At 42.1% G+C, this 20,799-nt stretch overlaps 1 protein-coding gene across 1 annotated transcript; it reads right to left on the bottom strand.

Annotated features, from left to right (window-relative positions):
* fggy (FGGY carbohydrate kinase domain containing) lies at positions 1-19,893 on the bottom strand. Its single transcript, XM_084418826.1, has 16 exons — positions 19,748-19,893; positions 14,524-14,715; positions 14,307-14,418; positions 14,090-14,241; positions 13,917-14,005; positions 11,683-11,798; positions 11,480-11,608; positions 10,002-10,105; positions 9,804-9,911; positions 2,392-2,453; positions 2,172-2,322; positions 1,588-1,662; positions 1,369-1,489; positions 604-698; positions 442-503; positions 1-317 (listed from the first exon to the last, which is right to left on the bottom strand). Exons 2-16 carry the CDS (start codon positions 14,701-14,703, stop codon positions 230-232), a joined length of 1,644 nt encoding a protein of 547 aa, XP_084274952.1. The 5' UTR covers positions 14,704-14,715; positions 19,748-19,893; the 3' UTR covers positions 1-229.
* Positions 19,894-20,799: the final 906 nt, after the last annotated feature.

The raw sequence follows: 20,799 nt of genomic DNA, 5'->3' as shown, positions 1-20,799 counted from the left end.
ATAGATTTTTTAAAAGCCTTTTATTGCTCTGAAATGCATATTTCAACACTGATTCCAGTTATGCTCGAACACTTGTTTATAAAGTGGTTTTATCTGGTGATATTTTCCTCACTCCTGCTACATTTGTGTAAAAGGCTGCACACTTACATAATGTTAAGATGAATAAAAATCTTGTGTTTTTGGTCATTTGAAGCAGACTCTTCTAGTGTTTAATCTGGCCGTCTGTGTGTCAAACTCCATCATCCTCCATCAGCGCCACACACTCCTTCTGATGATCATAAAGACGCAGAAACACAGCGTACTTCCTTCTGTAAAAGCTTCACAGAGACCAATAATCTTTCATTACTCATACAGGAGACATGAATCCTGATCTAAGACTGTATTGAATCTCTTCTACATGTGGATTAATGCTTTATTACGAGAAACATCATTGAACGGCACCTTTCTAGAGCAGGGTTTGGTCTGACGACATGCCCGATTCTGCTCATCTTCATCATTGCTTCCTGAGAAGAGAGACAGAGTGTTCCTCAGGGTCTCTGTGTGTGTGTGTGTGTGTGTGTGTGTGTGTGTGTGTGTGTGTGTGTGTGTGTGTGAGTGTTGTACCTGTATGGAGCCACAGTCAGATGAAGCACAGGCTCCGATCACAGCGGCTCCCAGCAGAACGGCCTCTGGCTCGGCCGACAGGACCACCGGCAGCCCTGAAACACACACACACACACACACACACACACACACACACACACACACACACACACACACACACACACACACACATCCCTCAGGTGTGTGAGACGCTGCAGGATCTTCATCATTAAATGTGACTTGAGTGGATGTATGGAGTCAGTTCTGCTCATGATCTCACAGCTCTAGAGATTCACATCATCATGAACATTTCCTGAGATCGGAACACGGTGCGTGTGTGTGTGTGTGTGTGTGTGTGTGTGTGTCACTTCATAAAAGGCAAGCACTTATTTGTGCATTAAATTACAGCCGTCACATTTACGTGAGCTTAGAAACCATGTATAAAATATGTGTTGATTTTGTTGCATGTGATCATGAATTGTTTTGTGGAAATCTTTAACAGGTTTTAACAGGGGGTTTCATGACCCTTGACCTTCCCTACATCATCCACTAACTAACACAAACAAACAAACAAACTCAAAGCTGACGGACTGATATTAGTCGTGTGATGATGTCACAGCCATGTGACGTTAGTGTATACAGTCATGTGACGCACAGATGATGCGCACTGACCCGTGGTGTTAGTCATGTCATGTCAGATACATGAGTGTGTGTGTGTGTGTGTGTGTGTGTGTGTGTGTGTGTGTGTGTGTGTGTGTGTGTGTGTGTGTGCAAGTGAGCACTGACCCGTGGTGTTGGCGTGTGTCTGTACGAACAGAGCGTTCTTGCTCAGCCCCCCGCACAGGAAGAGGGTTGTGATGTCATATCCTGCCTCTCTCATGGCTTCTATGATGTGTCTGGTGCCGAGCTTCATACAACAGAAACACACAATCACATTAACACTGTAATACTGAACACTTAGTTAGTGTGTGTGTCTGAGTGAGTGAGAGTGTGTGTGTGTCTTACAGCGATGGCCTGAAGAGTTGCTAGATACAGCAGAGCTAAATCATCCAGTGTCTGTGATAAAGTGAGTCCAACAACCTGCACAAACCAGCAGTGACATCATCAAACAACTCTCCACCACTGCAAACATTAGTTATAAAAGCTAAAACTATGCGTCTTTTTTTAATGGTTTAAAATAAGAAATTATATTCAACGTAAAAAAAAATTCTTTCTAGAACGTTAAGAAAAAAGTACTTTCTACCTCTTAAATCCACATTTCTGTCCTCTCAAATAAAGGGAAAAAAGCAACACCCTAGCAACACCCTAGCAACTGCCTACCAACTACACTTACTACCCTAAAAAACTGTCTAGCAACACCCTAGCAACCACCCACAACATCCAAACAACTGCCTGGTGCCAAATTTTGCCGCAGCAAGCACCACTCAAATATTCTGCAGAAAATGTACGTCTAGTTATCAAGTTTTAATAATAAATCTAAATTGAATCAAAATAAATAGAACATTAAAGGCAGTACATAATGTATAAATACTAAAATACTAAATATTATATATTTTCATCAGCACTGTAACAAGCACAGCGTTCCTCACCGAGCCCCGTGACGTCTGGTCGGCCAGAGGAGAGCGGTTGCCGTGGAAATCAGGCCAGATGTGCAGGCCGGCCGTCAGCTGCTCCAGCTGTGCTGCGTCTCCAGACATGTGCTCCAGATGGAGGTTCAGGCAGGAGTAAACGTGTTTCCCACTGCAGAGAAAAGCCCAGCGATCAGACCGAGTGAGATCAGAGAGACGCATCAGAGCGACTGACGCTCACCTCTTCTCCGCCTGCTCTTTCAGCTGCCGGGAAGCGGCGTGTCCGTTCACCACATGGTCCACCTGAAAGCACATGACATCCCTCTAATTAAGATATTCATATATTTCCACGTAAATCATCTGTATATATAACGTGTTTATTGTAACGTTTGTCACAATGTCCTGTAGTACAGTGATGACTGTCTGGAACCAAGCAACCAAACTACCAACCAACCAACCAACCAACCAACCAATAAACCAAACAACAAGAAAAAACAACCACCAACCAATCAACTAGACCAACCAATCAGACCAATCAACCAAACAACCAATTTAAAATATGAACCTAACGACCAAAAAAACCAACCAATCAATCAAACTACCAAGGAAACAACCAACCAGAAATAAAAAATAACCAAACGAACCAAGGAAACAACCAATCAACCAAACAACCAACTAATCAACCAATCAACTAAACTAACCAATAAAAACAATCAATCAATCAACTAGACCAACCAATCAGACCATCCAACCAACCAATAAACCAAACAACAAGAAAAAACAACAACCAACCAATCAACCAAACAACCAATTTAAAATATGAACCTAACGACCAAAAAAAACAACCAATCAATCAAACTACCAAGGAAACAACCAACCAGAAATAAAAAATAACCAAACAACCAAGAAAACAACCAACCAACTAATCAACCAATCAACTAAACTAACCAATAAAAACAATCAATCAATCAACTAGACCAACCAATCAGACCAACCAATAAACCACACAACAAGAAAAAACAACAACCAACCAATCAACTAGACCAACCAAACAACCAATTTAAAATATCAACCAAACAACCAAGAAAACAACCAACCTAACGACCAAAAAAACCAACCAATCAATCAAACTACCAAGGAAACAACCAACCAGAAATAAAAAATAACCAAACGAACCAACCAATCAACCAAGGAAACAACCAACCAACCAATCAACTAAACTAACCAATACGCTGATTTCACGCAGCCGCCATTTTGAAATCGAAAGTGAGGCTCCGGTGGGAAAAACCCCGGAAGTAAAGATAAACAACAATGCCTTTGGACTACCAACCTGAAGCTGCTGCCGCGATTTACACTTTTGGATGTTAATATCCAATATAGGATATGTATATAGTTCATTCCTGCTTCTTTTTTTACTTTCTGAATTATATAAAAAAATTTATTTTATTTATAAATGAATTTCACTGTATATAGTCTAAAGTATTAAAGAAATGTATGTACAGTTTTAGAATTGACACAACATCATTAAACACAACAATACGCCATCGCATTCAAGACTCTCCTATGATTAAAGGCGACACTTCCGGTTTTCTTCCCACCGGAGCCTCGCTTTCGATTTCAAAATAACGGCTGCGTGAAATCAGCGTATTAACCTTCTGGGGTCGGCAAACGCGCCGGCGCATTTTGCTGGATTTTCTTCACATAGTATCACAATAGACTTAAATTACTTTTATGGTCATATATGGTCATACAGAAAAAACAAATATGAAAAAAGACATAAAAGACTTTATTTTTGTAAAATAAAGAAAATAAACAGGGTGTACTTTCTGCCTCTCCGTCTCTGTGAACTTTTTTTCTTGAGCATTTCTATAAACTGAAACAAAACTCAGCGAATACTTGTCACACATATATGAGCAATATATCTTTATATACATTTAAGTACTTTTAAATTATCACATTCAAAACGAAAACAAATATTCTCTGTTTAAGTAATTTGTATGAAACCAACAAGATGTCCAGTTTCTCGAGTGCTTGCTCATTAGATTTAATGTGTCCACACCCACAAGCGCAAAAGAGATTGACATGCAAATCGTCCACGTGAAGGAATGGGACGCCCTCATTACCTCAAAAACAAAGCACCAAACTTCATCATTCCTCTGCTTTTCGTCGAGTTTGACAGAGACACGCTGTGAGCTAACATTGGATTTACCTCAGAAGGAGAAGAACGCGATTTGAAGACAAAAAAGATTTTAAGGTAAGAAAAGTATTCTGAATTATATTAGAGTGCTTTTGTTGCATAAACTTCACATTGTAGTTGAACTGTTGCTAGACTAAAATGTATGAAATCGACGGAAACATGATGAAATATGAACTATAGACAGGCAGGCAACCTTTCAATGCGAAATTTATATACATTTATTACATGGCTTGGTTGAATTCTAATGTAGAATGCAGTCTGTTATTTCTTGATAACAGACCGCTGCTAAGTATTACACACTGTTGCCATGAAAAACAGAGCGTTGCTATGGACGCAGGATTCTAACCGTAGAGACGGAACGGACTATTTTCTTTAGCGGAAGCAATACAATCGTTTTTAAATAAATAAACTCCTTTTTAAAATCAATATTTTGAGTCAAATTATTGATTTATTTGGTAGGTTTACCCGCTTCGCGTCGGGGTCCTGATCAGCCTGTCGGGGTTGTATTCGCAATAACAACCGCCTCGCTCTACATTATCCCTTACGTACGACACGAGGATCTTTTATGTTCGATAATAAAACACAGCATGATATAAAAGTAGCCTAGGCTAGTATGAGTGTTTACTCTAATATGGTGAATATTATAATGTTTAGAACCGTGTTGACTGTTAAATACGGTGTTTGTGGATATCTGCTCAAACGTATATGTATAATGTGGTAACAATGTTTCATAGTCTGGAGCGGCTCGATCGCTTCAGTTAATGTTCTCTGCACGCGCTGTGAGTTTGAGTCACTCGCGCTGTGAGTTTGAAACACAAAACGCGTCAAACATTAGGCTTCATGTTTTTACTCCAATCTCATTTCATAACGTCATAACGAATGGAAACATTTTAAGTAACATATGATAATCCATATCTTTTGTCTCTAGTGTAGTGTTACTGAAGTGTTCCTTTTTAACCATTTATAGGCCGTCTGCTGTAGGCTATTGTTGTTATTATTGTATGCAGGCATACAAGTATATGCCTACAAGGCACAACAAACCTGGTGTTCATTATATATAGCCTTGTAATTTTTAAATAGCAATTTTAACCAGAAAAATCTAAAATTTATTCCCAAAATCATGCAGCCCTATAAACTATAGTTTCTCTTGATATCAGTATGTTCACATTTTATTTTGTTTTTTTTACAGGGACCAGATGCCACTGATGAGTCCTGCTGACTTAAACATCGTTAGACTAGAGCGCTGACTTTGTATGTTTGACTGAAGTATTTGCTTTATTTCTTAGTCCAATCACGTTGTGCTATGTTAAAGCAGAACGACATGTTCTACAGCTCTAGCCTGGGATGCTTGGACAAGGGCCCAGACGGCAGTAGGGCTAAGAGGGCAATATAGCGCCCGATCAAAAGGGGCTCAGACAGTAGTCGGCGCCAGCAGTGAGGTTTATGGTGGGTCGAGCTCTTTCAGAGGTTTTTTGTGCATGCAGCTCAGGTACCTCCAAGTTGCCGCCGCACAGATAGACACACCACTGGACCACGCCCAGAAAGAGGCCATGCCTCTGGTGGTGTGCTCTGACACCGATGAGGCATTGGAGGCCCGTCGAGCCGTAGGCTAAAGCGATGGGGTCCATCGCGGGACAATCTTTGCCACCGAAGCAAACAAAAAGCTGCTCCGACTGTCTAAACTGGGCGGAGTGCTCTATATACACTCTTAGGGCCCTCACAGGGACTAAGTGAAGTTGTCGCTCGTCTTCCGAAGGAGGAAGTGCAGAGAGAGAAATAACTTGTGCTCTGAACGGGGTCGAAAGCACTTTTGGCACATAGCCGTGCCTTAGACGACCTTAGAGTCGTTAGGCCCAAACTCAAGGCATAAAGCGCTGACGAAGAGCGATTGTAAGTCGCCCACTTGCTTGACCGATACTAGGGGCCTGTCCCAATACCTCCCCTTACCCTAGATTTCTGCCCTAACCCTTGTTTTTGCGCGTTCTCGTGTAGGGGTGTAGGGTGTCCCAATACTCCAAAGAGCAAGGGGGAGTGCTATTCTCCCCTTAAAATCAACCCTCAAAACATAGTGCGGTCCGATGCAGGCTTAAAACGAAGTGGAAGATGAAATTACCCAGGATACCTTGCGGACTCAGCAAGCCGGTAAAATATTTTAAACAAGATGGCGGACACCGCTGGAAAGGAGCAATTGAATTGTAGATATATTTTTCGCAAATAAGCATGTTAAAATTTCTAAATATGTTGGAATATGTTAGTTTGATGCACATCCAAAGGACTGTTAAGTTTTGAACACTAATGTTAGAAAATATTTCACGAAGCTATCTATACGATGTTGATGATATCTGCCGAGTGCTTCGAGAGAGTCTGCCCATCAAATATACATCTGATCTGGGTAGTTCATCTAATTTTATTTTCGATTTTGGCTTCCAAGGATTATAAAAAGAAGATGTGAGGTAAAACTATTAAAAACTAGCCGCGTTCGTCTAGTGCTTCATCTTTTTCTTCACAGCGCGCTGTCACTTTTCCCTAACGTTAAACCCAAACAGCACTGAGCACAATCAGTGATTGTTGTAAAATGCAGTGTCTGCTGATTCTAAATTGCAGGAGGTGTTTGATTGTAAAAAGAGCTATTATAAGCAATGATCCGCGCAAGAGACGTTGACCGTGTTCCCATGGCGGCGCGCGTTCGGAAACGGACTGCAACTAGACAAGCAAACTATACTTTGGGTTTCATGTGCACGTCTAAACGATCAAATACAGACAAAAATATGGCTAAATGACCGGTTTGGAGATTCACTTTAACACAGTTTATGTCTTAAATGGGAGTTAGTTGTGGAATAGTTGGGAGAAAATGTGTATTATTAGATCTGCATTCGGTCTTAAAGTGGCAGCGTCTAAATTTTCTGAATGAAAATAGTAGTAATAGTAGACACGTCGACGCTGCGCGTGACGCAGTGAGGTTTGCTGCGCGTGAAGTAGTGAGGTTTGCCGCGCTAATTTGCATATAGTGGTGTCCCATTTCATAGGGAAAGATCTTCAACTGCACTTCCCTCATTGAGGGAACTTTACTTTCGAGGGCACTCAAAACCAAGTAGAAGTTTTAAGGGGGGAGAAATGGGACAGGGCCTAAGTCTAGCAAGTGCGATCTTGAGCGAAAGTGCCCTTAATTTGGCCGACTGTAGCGCCTAAAATGGGGGCCCCTTGAGGGCCCTGAGGACTGTAACAGGACTGATAGGTCTCAGGAATGTGTTGTGAGGGGGCGAGGCAGGTTGAGCCTCCTTGCCAACTTCAGGAAGCGAACAATCAAATTGCTTCTACCCAGTGGCTGGCCGGCCACAGGAGCATGGAACGCTGCTATGGCCGCCACATAGACTGAGCGTGGAGGGGGTATGACCCACATTCAGCAGCTCTTGTAGGAAGGAAAATACCAGCGGTACTTCACATGAAGTAGCGTCTTGGCTCCGTGCTGAGCACCATTTGGAGAAGACAGACAACTTAAGTATGTGGAGGCGTCTTGTGGATGGGGCTCTGGACTCATATATAGTGTTTAGGACACTCTTATGGAGGGCCCACAGCTCGAGCTGGGGGTGCCAGATCGTCCTGTTCGCCTAGGAAAGGAGGTCTTTCTTCAGGGGTATTGGCCATGGTGCTGCTGCTAGCAGCTGAATCATCTCGGGGAACCAAGACTGGGTCCGCCAGAGGGGGGCCACCAGAAGAACAGTGTAGCTCTCTCTGATCCTGTTGATGACTTGAGGGAGGAGCGCGACTAGGGAAAAGCATAAAGAGGAAGGTTGGGCCATTCGTGGGCCAAAGAATATTGGGCAGTGAGAGTTGTCTTCGGAGGTGAAGAGGTCGACCTCTGCCCTGCCAAAGACACTCCAAATTGTTTGAACCTGGGGGTGGAGGGCCCATTCTCCCAGGGACACACTGAATCAGGGAGCAGACATGCTGTCTCGAGACAATCAGCCGGCACGTGCATCGCTCTCAGCGAGTGCAGGCTGCGTTGTGCCCAAAAGAGGAGATGTCTGGCTAGCCTGTACAGAGGCTTCAACCTGAGTCCACCCTGTTGGTTTTATGTAGGATACTATCGCCATGTTGTCCGACAGGACTAAGACGCGATGTCCATTTAGGTCTGGTAGGAAGGTTTTGAGGACCAGAAAAACAGCCAGCATTTCCAGGCAGTTTATATGCAGCCACTTGTCCGGACCAGGAGCCGGAAGTAGGTCTGCAGTGCTGCAGTGGGAGCATGTGATGTGCAGCAAGCCCAGTGGTAGCACTGCTGATGTGGAGGCCATCAGGCATAGCATCCTTTGGAAAGTTCTCACCGGGGTCCCTGGCGCTTAGAAGGAAAGCGCTAAGCCTGGTGTTGATGCTCAGACACTGGCTGTGGCTGAGCAGTCGCAGGTACTGGCTTGGCTGGCTGCTGAGTCGCTGCTGACTTTTGGCGACTCGGTGCTGCAGAGCTGGAGCACTTGGGCAGTAAGTGTCGCAAGGCCTGCGACGCCTCCTGCGACGCTGTGAAGTGCTCGGCGAAGCCATCTACCGCGGGGCCAAAGAGACCGGTGGTGGAGACTGGTGAATCGAGGAAGGCAGTTCTGTCTGCGTCCTTAATTTCAGTCAGGTTTAGCCGCAGGGTCATACACTGAGCCTGTGAAAATCTTCTTCAGATCCGCAGAACAAGACAAGGTCGCTAAGTTCACACGAGGGGCGCTGGTCTGTGTGGGTAAACAGCACCGGTGAGATCTCTCTATGTGGAGAAAATGAAGCACGCGGGATCTGAGGCGGCGTGAGCTCATTTACATCCAATCGCTCGGCCCTCGGCCCTCGGCTGAAAAGAAAGCGATCCGTGAGCGGAGAGATGAGAGAGACATGCTCCCGCAGTGAGAGCAGCTCGTCTCGGTGATCGCGGCTTCTGCTTGGGATTTCCCCAGACAGGCAACGCGAAGGTCGGCGGGATGCAGAGGGGCACTGCATGTACCACACTTGTGGTGTGACATTTGCAACAACGTCGCGAACTTGCTCTTTTAAAAAAAAAGCTCTTTTGAAATGTGCTCGCTGGATGAACGCTGGGGAGACAGTGAGAACAGCTGCAGCGCACTGAGTCAGCTGGCTGGGGATCACGCCGAACAATCAGGCTCTTTGTCGCTGTAGAGTGCCGAGGCTTCACTCGTTTCCACTGCAGGAAATTGAAAATTGTTCACATATATTTGTTTTTCTTGGTTTGAGATGTGATATAATAAATGTTGAGGTAGGGGCCAGTTCACACAGAGTGTGTTTTTCCATTCCACTGCGCTCCATCTTGCATTTTTAAGCACATTTTTAAGCTCTGTGTGAATGGTCTCTTAGTCTGGTTTGTTTTGCAACTATGCTTTCAGTATTGAAAGAAATCTATATGTATTTTGTCCAGTCCATTCTGGGATTTCCTTCCATATTAACGATAGATGTGATTGACTCACCAGTCGTCCTGTGGCGCTCTGACCTCCCTCATTAAGCCACAGATCCGGCAGCATGGCGGACAGATACGGGCCCCAGACCCCGGGGACGAACAGCGGCTGTGTGCTCACCTGAGAGATACAGACACACGCTGACATCAACAATCACACTCTCTGAACACACACACACACACACACGTACGTACAGGAACTGAAGCTCACAGCCATGTGACATGAGGACGTCCCACATATGACAGCCATACGGGACGTGACCGGTTGCTCTTCACAGGGCAGCTGGTGTCCCCTCACATCGGCCCCGATGACCCCTACAGCAAGACAATGAAATGACAGAAAATATTACTGACACTATAACACACTACAACATAAATTTAAACTCACAGATCTCACGATACTTACCCAGCTGATTAATCACAGTACAATAACACAATTGTTTTTGTATTGCAATATGCAAATGAGTCACTAATTAAATATGGACTCATTTGCATATATTTCCTGCCCAGAAACCTGAACACTGGATAAAGCCAGATTCATAATTTTTGTTTGATTTTGTTGACATATTACAGTTTTTTCCAGCGGGGATTTTTTTTTATCACTCCATAAATCAGAAAATACTGTCAACAGACAGAAACAAATACATTTTCACCATGTTTTTAGCAGTTGTATAAATGTAAAATGTTGCATAAATGTGGTGAATGATAAATGAATGATATATAACATTTTGGCGTGTGTGAAGCTGCTGAAGTGGAGATTTCTGACTCGAACTCACCACCTTTAAGATTGAAATCTACAGACTCTAATAGATAAAGTGCAATCAAATAAACACTTGTTTTCTTTCCACTAGTCTGAAGGTTTAGATTTGAGCAGGTCAGGACAGTTATTACAGGAACACTGTGATGAAACCAAGAAGAGGCCGACTAAACATCAGGGCCATAAGGTGCACACACACACTGCAATGCTCCTCCTGTGTCAATTGCGTTTAAAAAGCCCTTATTATGCTTTTTGTAATGTAGTGTGTAATACAGATGTTTGTGAATGTGAGTTTCAATGATCAAAGTTACGATAAATGGAGTTTTTGTCTCCAAAAAGAAAGTGCTTCTGAACCGAAACGAGTCGTCAGTAATTCCAGTCTCACATCCTGATACGGTAAAACCCACGCCATCGTTACTGTTCGTATCACTGTGTATCAAGAGCTGAGATTCACATATGATAATGAGGGTTTGGTTTCTGACCAATCACAGCAGACTGGGCCATCTGACCAATCAGAGCAGAGCAGCTCTCAGAGAGGCGGGGTTTAGAGAGACTGAATCCTTGATCTAAGCATTTCAGACACAGAGAAAAGAGCTGATGCTGCAGTGGATATTATGAGGACATTAAAGTGTTCCTGCTTATTGTTACAGCCCTGTTTCTCTGAGGTTCAGCTGACAGCATCAACATCTGTGAACAAGACGCACATCAACTAGTTATGCTCACATTATGCAGATATTATATATATATATATAGACCTGATCTATTTAGGAGTGACGCGGGTTGTCGAAGGTCAAACACTCAAACAGAAGTGGAGTGACACCGTATTTAACGCAGTGTAAACGCGCTCATTATGACACAGTTTTCTCTTCATTTCAAAGAGCCGTGGATGAGCGAGCGCTGCATTAGCACTCAGCTGGCATGGCGTATTGTACCTAATCCTCCTGCGTGTGCGTCTATGAGTGAAGCGGCCACAGCCGTTCCCGGTCTCAGGCCCAGATCTGCAGCCGCCTCTGCGGTCAGTCCTCGTCCTACAGGAGTCCCAGGACAACACGTCTGCTCACCTGCGCACACACACACTATCAGTCAACACGACCGGCTGAACACACACAGACACCTGAGCTTTACTCTCTCCCACCGATTTTACAGTAGCTGTTCTCCATCAGGTCCTCCAGGCCGATGGCGCTCCAGAAGGTGTCGTCCCAGCCTTCAGAAGGGGAATACGTCCACTTACAGACCAGGGTACAGAGAGACCTGCATCAGGAGAGCAAGACATGCTGTGTGGATAACATAACTCTCTTTATGTCTCGTTTTAAAGGGGTCAAGATATCAAACGTATGTTTGTTCAGAGCATTTGACTGCAGATTGTTTTGTAAACGAGGCACAGTGTAATGGAGAGTTTTGCTGACAGATGAAGACTGTATTTGATCTGACAGCAGCTGCATCACAAACCGTCAGTAAGTTATTTCATTATGCTTTGTCTGTAAATCACCGTTTATATGGATAATGTTTTCAAAACACTGGTGCGTTTGAGTCCTCTGAATTTCGTATTTACGAGTTGGGAAGTCGCAATGATGACATCAGATGTGTTCAAGTCCCTCTGGTTGACAGATGGCGATGAACCGTTTCTACAAAAAATGCTGATTTTTTACCTCTACTTCTACAAAGCGATGAATAAAGAAAGCGCATAAGCAGTTTTTTGCATTTTCATGTTTTTATTACATTTATGAAGGTGCTGTAAATGTAATTGTTACATATTCTATCATAATTGAACAGCACTATTGCATTTTTAAATGCAATTTATTAATTTAATTTCAACACATTAACTCTCAGTACAGATGCTGCATCTATTGCCTCCAGCATATTCTCACTGACTCAGAAACTCTGGGCATCCCGAAAGTTCAGTTTCCCTCTCGTAATAACAACTTTGTGGTGGCGTTTATGTGCATTCAGCTGATAAATATGATTTATATATCCGACATGACTCCGAACGCAACATTAGTCGCATGCAATGAAGTTAGTCAATCACAACAGTGGGAGTTTACTAACAAGCCTTAAAGGAGCCGCGCCTTAAAAACAGATCAACAGATTTTTCTGCATATACATTGATGTCCGGCCGAGGAAAATTGACGTCTTTTAGTCAAGTATTATTAAAAATGTGTTAAATTCCTGTCTCTTGTCAACATTCGGCGGCGGTTAAAGGGATAGTTCACCCAAAAATGAAAATTCTGTCAGTAATTACACACACATGACCAGCGTCAGCCAATAGTGAGCCTACGCGTGACGTGCAACACAGACGCGCTGCGCTATTACACTACGTAAACTAACTCGAGGCCCAGAAAGAAGGAAATGAATAGTGGAATAAAGTCGTTATTTTTGTTTTTTTGCGCACAAAAAGTATTCTCGTCGTTTGATAAACTTAAGGTTGAGTCACTGTAGTCACTTGGACTATATTAACGCTCTCTTTAAAACATTTTCTGGGCCAGCAAGTTCCAATCACTTAGAAGCCTATGGAGGAGTGATCCAGCTCTCAGATTTCATCAAAAATATCTTAATTTGTGTTCCGAAGATGAACGAAGGTCTTACGGGGTCGGAACAACATGAGGGCGAGTAATTACTGACAGAAGTTTCATTTTTGGGTGAACTAACCCTTTAAAGCTAGCTTGACTTACCAGCTATTGATGGTACGCTGCAGTGTCTCTGCTCTGACATCCTTCAGGGAAAGCATTGCCACTTCCAACACGTCTACCTCCCGGCACAGCATGGTAAATGTGCGCGCCATGGTGATGCAGTGATCTTGTCACATGGTGTTGACAAGAGACAGGAATATGATGGCAGACATCGCGAACAATGTTTCCATGTGCAGTTTGTTAACATATAACGTTAGACGTCGTCTTTTTGTCTGGTACTAATAAACTTCACTAAGTTAGCTAAACACTAAGTTAGCGTTAGCTAGTTCATGCTTACAGCTGTTAGCTAATAATGACTGTACCTAACGTTAGTTGTTCGCGGTCAAAACACAGTGGTGTAGACAGTCTGATGTCGGGATATTCCTACATTCAGCCAGAGCCTTTAGAGCCTTTCTTTTACATGTTTACATTTGTCATGTTTCTTATATAATTGTTGATTATAGTGGAAATCCATCTTGTAAATCATGTAAACTTGACTGACTGCTTCATTTCCCCTTTAAAGTTTTGACTTGGCTAATGTGGTGGAAGTGATGGATCTGATTTAAAGAAGTAATTTCATATATATTACTATAGTCAACTACATATATTGAGCTGCATCAGCGGTTTTGTAGACGGCCCTAAAGGTGTTTTATCACCGAATGAATGTCGTCTATGAAACAGTTGTGCGGATCCTGCATCTCACCTGCATAAGGACCCTGTAGCTTTCCAGGACAGAAAGTCTGGAAGGTCAAAAAAATGTGCCGCTTCTTTCCAACAGGTTTCCTGCAGATTCTAACAGCAGAAGAAGAAACAAGCGTCTGAAACACAAGTGTTTATAGTCCTCTCGCTCTTCCTCAGGATCCCGGCGCTCCTCACCTCTTTGAGCCACAGTAGTTTGGGCGGCTGCATTTCGGGCGACATCACCCCGCCGACCCCCTGAAGCACTCTGTGTTTGGTGTCTGTGATCCGAACGGCTTGTTCTGCGGCCCGGTGGTCCATCCACATCACCACGTTCCTCTCCCGGACGCCTGCAAGTAACACTGGGTCAGAGAGCCGGCTCACGCTCTCCGGACGAGTGATGAACGCGCCTCACCTGTGTGATTGACAGCCACGGGCTGGAAGTGCCGATCCAGAACCACCAGTGAGCAGGTGGCATCAAACCCGAGCCCTCGAACACACGTCACGTCAATGTCCTGAGTCACTCTCTGAAAACACACGCAAACAGTCCGTTTGACCAACACAACACCAACAGAGTCCTAGACAATGATGATGCAGAGTTTATGTGCCTGCCGGACAGATGGTCACCTCACCTTCACGGTCTGACAGCACTTGCTCCAGATATCAGCTGACGACTGCTCATAATGCTCCGCATGCGGCTCCCAGATGACAATGGGCTCCTCTGCTGTGTGCTTGACCTGACCGTCCGGAGTGACCAGAGCCGCTCGCACACTGGCAGTGCCCACGTCCACCGCCACATAATACCTGCTCATCTCACTGGACACCTGCGGAAACACACACACACACACACGTGTGCTAAGCACCCTCAAACACAAGCAAGAGCACCCTCAGCTGATACTGTAATATTATATTGGATTTGGATAACAGATTTGCAAACGCTCCAGTACACATTTATGTTTGCGCTCTGGAGAACGTCAAATGAATCTATTACCACGTGTTTTTAAAGCGGTTAGCAATGTAGCCAATCACATAGTTGTTGATCTCATGATCGCAGTGGCCAATCAGAGGTGTTTACGTTTTTTCAGAATCCACTCAGCGCTCAAAAAGCCAGAGTTTTTATTCAGTGCAGTTATGCAGGCTCTCATTTACAAACAAAGTGTAGACATAATGTAAGTAATGCCAAGTTCCCACTGCACGATTTTCAAAGTAGTCGGGTCACTGTTCTTTTCACACTGCGTGGCTATCTGGGGCAGCATTCAGCTGCTGGTGTGTTCACACTGCACGATGGATCCGCGAAAGGGGCTTTCACATCGCATAACTTTACAAAAGAAAGAATCACCGACAACTTCTGTCTGGTCCACAGACTACATTTCACAACCAAACACATGCGAGAAGTATTAAGGAAATAACGCAAGATCACGCGTGCGTGAGACTCAAATTGTTATTAAAAATGATAGCCTGCAAGAAGATTTGCGATCCAAATTGTCTGTGCAACAGATTATGCAGGAGGAAATGGTTGGGGAGATGCGGGGAGCAAAGACTCTGTGTTCTGCTAAGAGAGTTGGGGGTAAGTAAATAATTTTGCAATGTGCTGCTGTTGCGGCTGGTCAAGCAAATGTTTGTGCTTTGTTTCTGTTTGATATAATTGTAAATACTGTATATCTATTAAAATACTGATATTCTGGTCTATAACTCCTCCCAGAGTTCTCACGGGCATCAGCGACTCATCAGTGATTCTCTCAGATCTTGATAATTCACACTGCGTGATCGTCACTCGTGTGAACAAACACCAATTTGCCTATGATTTCGGGCATTTCACAAGTTCACACTTGCATATAATTAGATAGAGTAAAGGATATGTGTATTTGGCGTGCTGTCCGAGGGGAGGGCTCCGAGCTCGCAGTTTGCCCCGAACCCAGAGTACTCCCCCAATAAAGCAAATGAGCAGAAGGACAGCCGCCAGACTAAAATACCCCCCAAAAAACGAGCGTCGAAGTTTGGTGGGCCGGCGATTCGGAAAAAAACGGGAAAAAGTCTAGATGTTTAACCGGAAGGGCCCATGCAGCCTCCAATGGGAGCAGGTCACGGCATCGGAAAGGTGGGCCCCACCGACCGATGAAGGAGGAGCAGCGTGATTTAAACCAGATGACTGGGAGACCCTGTGCCGCCTCCGACAGGAGCCAGCAGCTCATGGTATCGGACGGCGAGCCCCTGCCAGCGGATAAACGAGATGACGGACAGGGCCCGGACAGATAAATCCGGGTTGCGAGTGATTCCGACCGCCCAACCGGGAGGGCTCACGCAGCATCCAACGGGAGCTTGTAGCTCACAACATCAGACGGATAAGCCCTGCCGGCTGGATGAGCGGGAGCTTCAGTGATTTAATCACCTGATAGGGAGGGTCTGCTTGCCATTCGACGGGGTGCCTGCAGCTCACAGCATCGGAAATAGGCCTATAGAAGCTTAAAATATGTCTACTGTTAAATAAACCAATTCAAAGCAAATAGTTTGATTATGTAATCCAAATAAAAGGTGAATTTCTCTCTATAGGCACGTGCACGTTCACTACACTGCAGGAATGACGAGTCATCTTCATCTTTGCAGCCAACACTGACTCAGAAAACACTAGTTTATTAATAAACAATTAAATTGTCTCCTTGCTATTTTTCCCTGACACATTCATAATCATTACTAGGCTACTTTTGCCAGTGCTTTGCAGCAAGCTTTACGTGTGCTGAGCGCGAGGCATATATCTCGCCCCCCAGTAGCCTATATTTAATTAAATTCACATTTATATGTATAGCATTTTTCACAATACATATCGTTTCAAATCAGCTTTACAGAAAATGCATGTCTAAATTACAATTTAGAGTGATCCGTTATCAAAGGTGACTGAGTGTGTAAGCAATGCATTTCAATTAAATTTTCATTCAGTTTCATTGTTAAACAATGCATTAAGTAAAGGCAGAAACAACAATCTCATTTAAGTAAAGAATACATGTTGTTAAATGATAAGGATACATAAAAAACTTTAGCATTGGTGCTTTTTTACAGACTCAAAATATGAGTCTTAAAAAGTCAACAAACTGAAAAAAATAAAGCCAGCGTTTGAGGTAACGTTAATGTAATGTTGTTAAAACGGATTTTATTTGTTTATTTTCATAAAATTGGTACCGAAAAAAGTATCGTTAACCGGTATTTGAAAACGCCGTTGTGGCATTGTAGTGTGACTGTCAAACCGGAGGTATTTGAAAACGATGACACATGTTTAGTCATGTGACACATATTGTACCGATATATATTCATGTTTATTCCGGTATTGTGCCTCTTATGTGCTATTCACTTTCACACTGTTGCTAAAATGTACAAAGATGACAGAAAATTCACTTACATTTGCGGCAAAACATGAGAGCAGTCGCGTTTTAGACCAAACATATGGTGACTGAGTGCGACCTGGACGCATCAGTGAACGCTGAGATATTTTGCTAAATAAAATGATCCTGCCAGAGGAATTGTGCGATAACTTCATCATCTATTTTTCCGTTTGTTTCATCTCAGTGAGCTTTTGTGAGAGAAAAAAAAAAGCTGTTTTCAAATGTATTCGGATTAATGTAGACGTAGCCTAAGAGATTTATTGTGCATTGTTGGCAGCTTCATTAAAATTTGTGAGATCGTGATGAACTGACAGAGCGACAGCTAGGGTTGTGTACCGAAACCGGACGCCCATATGGAACCGGTACCTAAGTAACCGGCAGTGGCGGCTGTTGCTAAAAAATTTGGGAGGGCGCAAACCAACTGAATTATTAATGCAGGACTAAATGTAGGCTTAATTGTTAAATAACCATTTAACAGTGATAATAATGTATCATTAGCCTACTGCTAAGCTAAAAATGGAAAATTCAGCATTTAAAGCATAACATAAGGTAGGGTTGGCCAATAGCCAATTGCCAAAGAAATCTGAATTTTTGGGCTAAATGGCGATGGATGGTATAATCTCAGTATTTACTTCTTTTTTATATATTTGAATAATAAAAAAAAATCGTTATTTAATAAAAACAAAAAATATTATATCCTGATCAATATTGTCCTACAAACAATGTTCATGTTGAAAACAAACATAGTGAATGTAACCTTGCAGTCTATTTAAGCAGTCTATCCAAAAAAGGGGTCAAATCACATTACATTCTCACATTGCAACATTACAATCTAAAAACAAAATAATGCTTTTTAAAGAAGTAGTTAAATTTACTAAACTTAAAATGAAAATAAAAAAATAAAAAACTGATAGGCCTATCATAAATAATACCTCGGTGTAAAGTCCACGGTACGATATTATTGCTATATATATATATATATAAAATTAAAAACAGTAATATTGTGAAATATTATGACAATTTAAAATGACTGTTTTCTATTTTAATATATTTTAAACTGTAATTTATTCCTGTGATGAAAGCTGAATTCTCAGCATCATTACTCCAGTCTTCAGTGTCACATGATCCTTCACAAATCATTCTAATATGATGATTTGATGCTCAAGAAACATTCATTATTATTATCAATGTTGAAAACCGTGGTGTACAATTTTTTTTTTCAAAATTCTTTGATGAATGGAAAGTTCAAAAGAACAGCATTTATTTAAAATAGAATATTTTCTAACACTATAAATGTCTTTACTGTAACTTTCGATCAGTTTAACTCATCCTTGATGAATAAAAGTATTGATTTATTTTATTTATTTCCCCCAAAAATAAAATTAAAATCCTTACTGACCCCAAACTTTTGAACGGTAGTGTTTAATGTTACAAAAGCTTTAGATTTCAGATAAATGCTGTTCTTTTCAACGTTCTATTCATCAAAGCATCATGAAATAAAAATGTAAAAAACTGTTTTCAACACTGATAATAATCATAAATGTTTCTTGATCATCAAATCATCATATTAGAGTGATTTCTGAAGGATCATGTGACACTGAAGACTGGAGTAATGATGCTGAAAATTCAGCTTTGATCACAGGATATAAATTACACTTTACTGTAGCCTATATTCACATAGAAAACAGCTGATTTACACTGGAATAATATTTCACAATATTACTGTTTTTGTTTGTATTTTTAATCAAATAAATGCAGCCTTGGTAAGCAGAAGATACTTCTTTTAAAAAACTTTTGAACGGTAGTGTATACACACACACACACACACATATACATATACATATATATATATATATATATATATATATATATATATACATATAAAGAGTGACAAATGAAGACTTGGAAAAAGGTGAATGTGTTTATTAAACAATGATTGAACATTACAATGATGTACAAATTAACCATGTCATTTCCTGTCCTCTTTTTTTAATCCTCTAATCACTGTTGCTTAGTAGTATGAGGTACACACACACACAGAGAGAGAGAGAGACACAAACAAACACACACACACACACACACACAGAGAGAGAGAGAGAGAGAGAGAGAGAGAGAGAGAGAGAGAGACACACACACACACACACACACACAGAGAGAGAGAGAGAGAGAGAGAGAGAGAGAGAGAGAAACAGAGAGAGAGAGAAACACACACAGAGAGACAAACACCCACCCACACACTGACAGACAGACACAAGCACACACACGGGTTAATATTTGGGTGAACTCCCCTCATTACTGTCATAGTTAATCTCACTCTCATTACTGCAATAAGATACAACTGAATACAGTGTGCTATTTCCTTCATGCAGATATAAAACAGAAATATCTTCATATCCGTTCGAAGCTGCTGTGTTTGTTTACATCGGTAGAATGACTGTAAGTCTCTCACAGTGAAACTCTTACATGAACTCTTTACTCTTACCTGCTTCGCGCGCGTCTGGAGGAACAAACGCGTTTACTCTCGTTCACTTCTGCAGGACTTCAGTCAGTTTCAGCGACTGAAGAGAAAAACATTCACTATGCACTTTGGATTTTCGCTTACGGCGCTCGAGCGGGACCAAAAAGTACGACCGCAGTAGCATTCGTGCCGGGATCATTATGGGATAGTTAGAATAAAACGCTTACAAAAAAAAATGACAGTGCGGGGGATCATGCAGGAATCCTGCAAGACAGAATGAAAATCCCACAGAACAGGATATTGCTGCAGGAGTCCTGTAGGTTTGTCCACACACTGTCCTGTAGGATTGATGACATCCTACAGAAATTATAAGAGGCCTGCATGATTCAAAATGTAGACTGATTTATTGATTGATTAAATAAATAAATAAACTAATCACAAACTTAAGGATTTCCAACATTATTACCTACCTTCACTAACTTAGCTAGCTATCATACCGACTATAAGCAGTTATAAGTGCCTGTTTTGTTGTCATATAGCTTAGGCTTACATATAGTCAGTTTCGGATAAATCTGCAGTAATTTTCATCTTACATGGGATCCTGCAGGACAAGTTCTATTGTAGGCGCAGTGTTCTCTAAAACATGGACACAAGTACTTGTAACTCCTTATATAATGTACTTACAAAAATATAATAAGAGTATTTCATTGACTGCTGAATATCTAAACTGATAGTAGTGATCAAGCTACTGATAAGAATGTAAATGTGTACCTTGAAATGCAATGTTAGTCGCTTTGGATAAAAGCGTCTGCCAAATGCATAAATGTAAACACAAATGAGCCAGTAGTAAACTGTATATTCAGTCAACTTCCCATTTGTTAGGTTGAATGCAAGGTAAACTATGTACTCCATACACATGTTCAAGTAAACACAAGTTGTTTTGATTTCAGTGCACTTAATTAATTTGACATCACTCGAAGTACAGCTCTCCTTAACTATCCCAGAGCAGTCGTCCTCGTCCCTGTTTGTCTGTCTTTAACCATGCTAAATTTGGCAGTGCTAACTGGATCAATAAA

Source organism: Rutilus rutilus (assembly GCF_951802725.1).
Source record: "Rutilus rutilus genome assembly, chromosome: 9".
Lineage (NCBI taxonomy): Eukaryota > Metazoa > Chordata > Actinopteri > Cypriniformes > Leuciscidae > Rutilus > Rutilus rutilus.
Note: the sequence above shows the minus strand (reverse complement) of the source record. Positions and strands in the feature narration are given on the sequence as shown.

Bases quoted from the DNA above. Each gene is read 5' to 3' on its own strand.
- fggy (XM_084418826.1), bottom strand. From the start codon at position 14,703: ATGAGCAGGTATTATGTGGCGGTGGACGTGGGCACTGCCAGTGTGCGA. The intron at 11,609-11,682 runs GTGGGAGAGAGT...GTGTGTGCGCAG, and splicing joins GAACAGCTACTGTAAAATCG to GTGAGCAGACGTGTTGTCCT. The intron at 504-603 runs GTACAACACTCA...CTCTCTTCTCAG, and splicing joins CTGACTGTGGCTCCATACAG to GAAGCAATGATGAAGATGAG.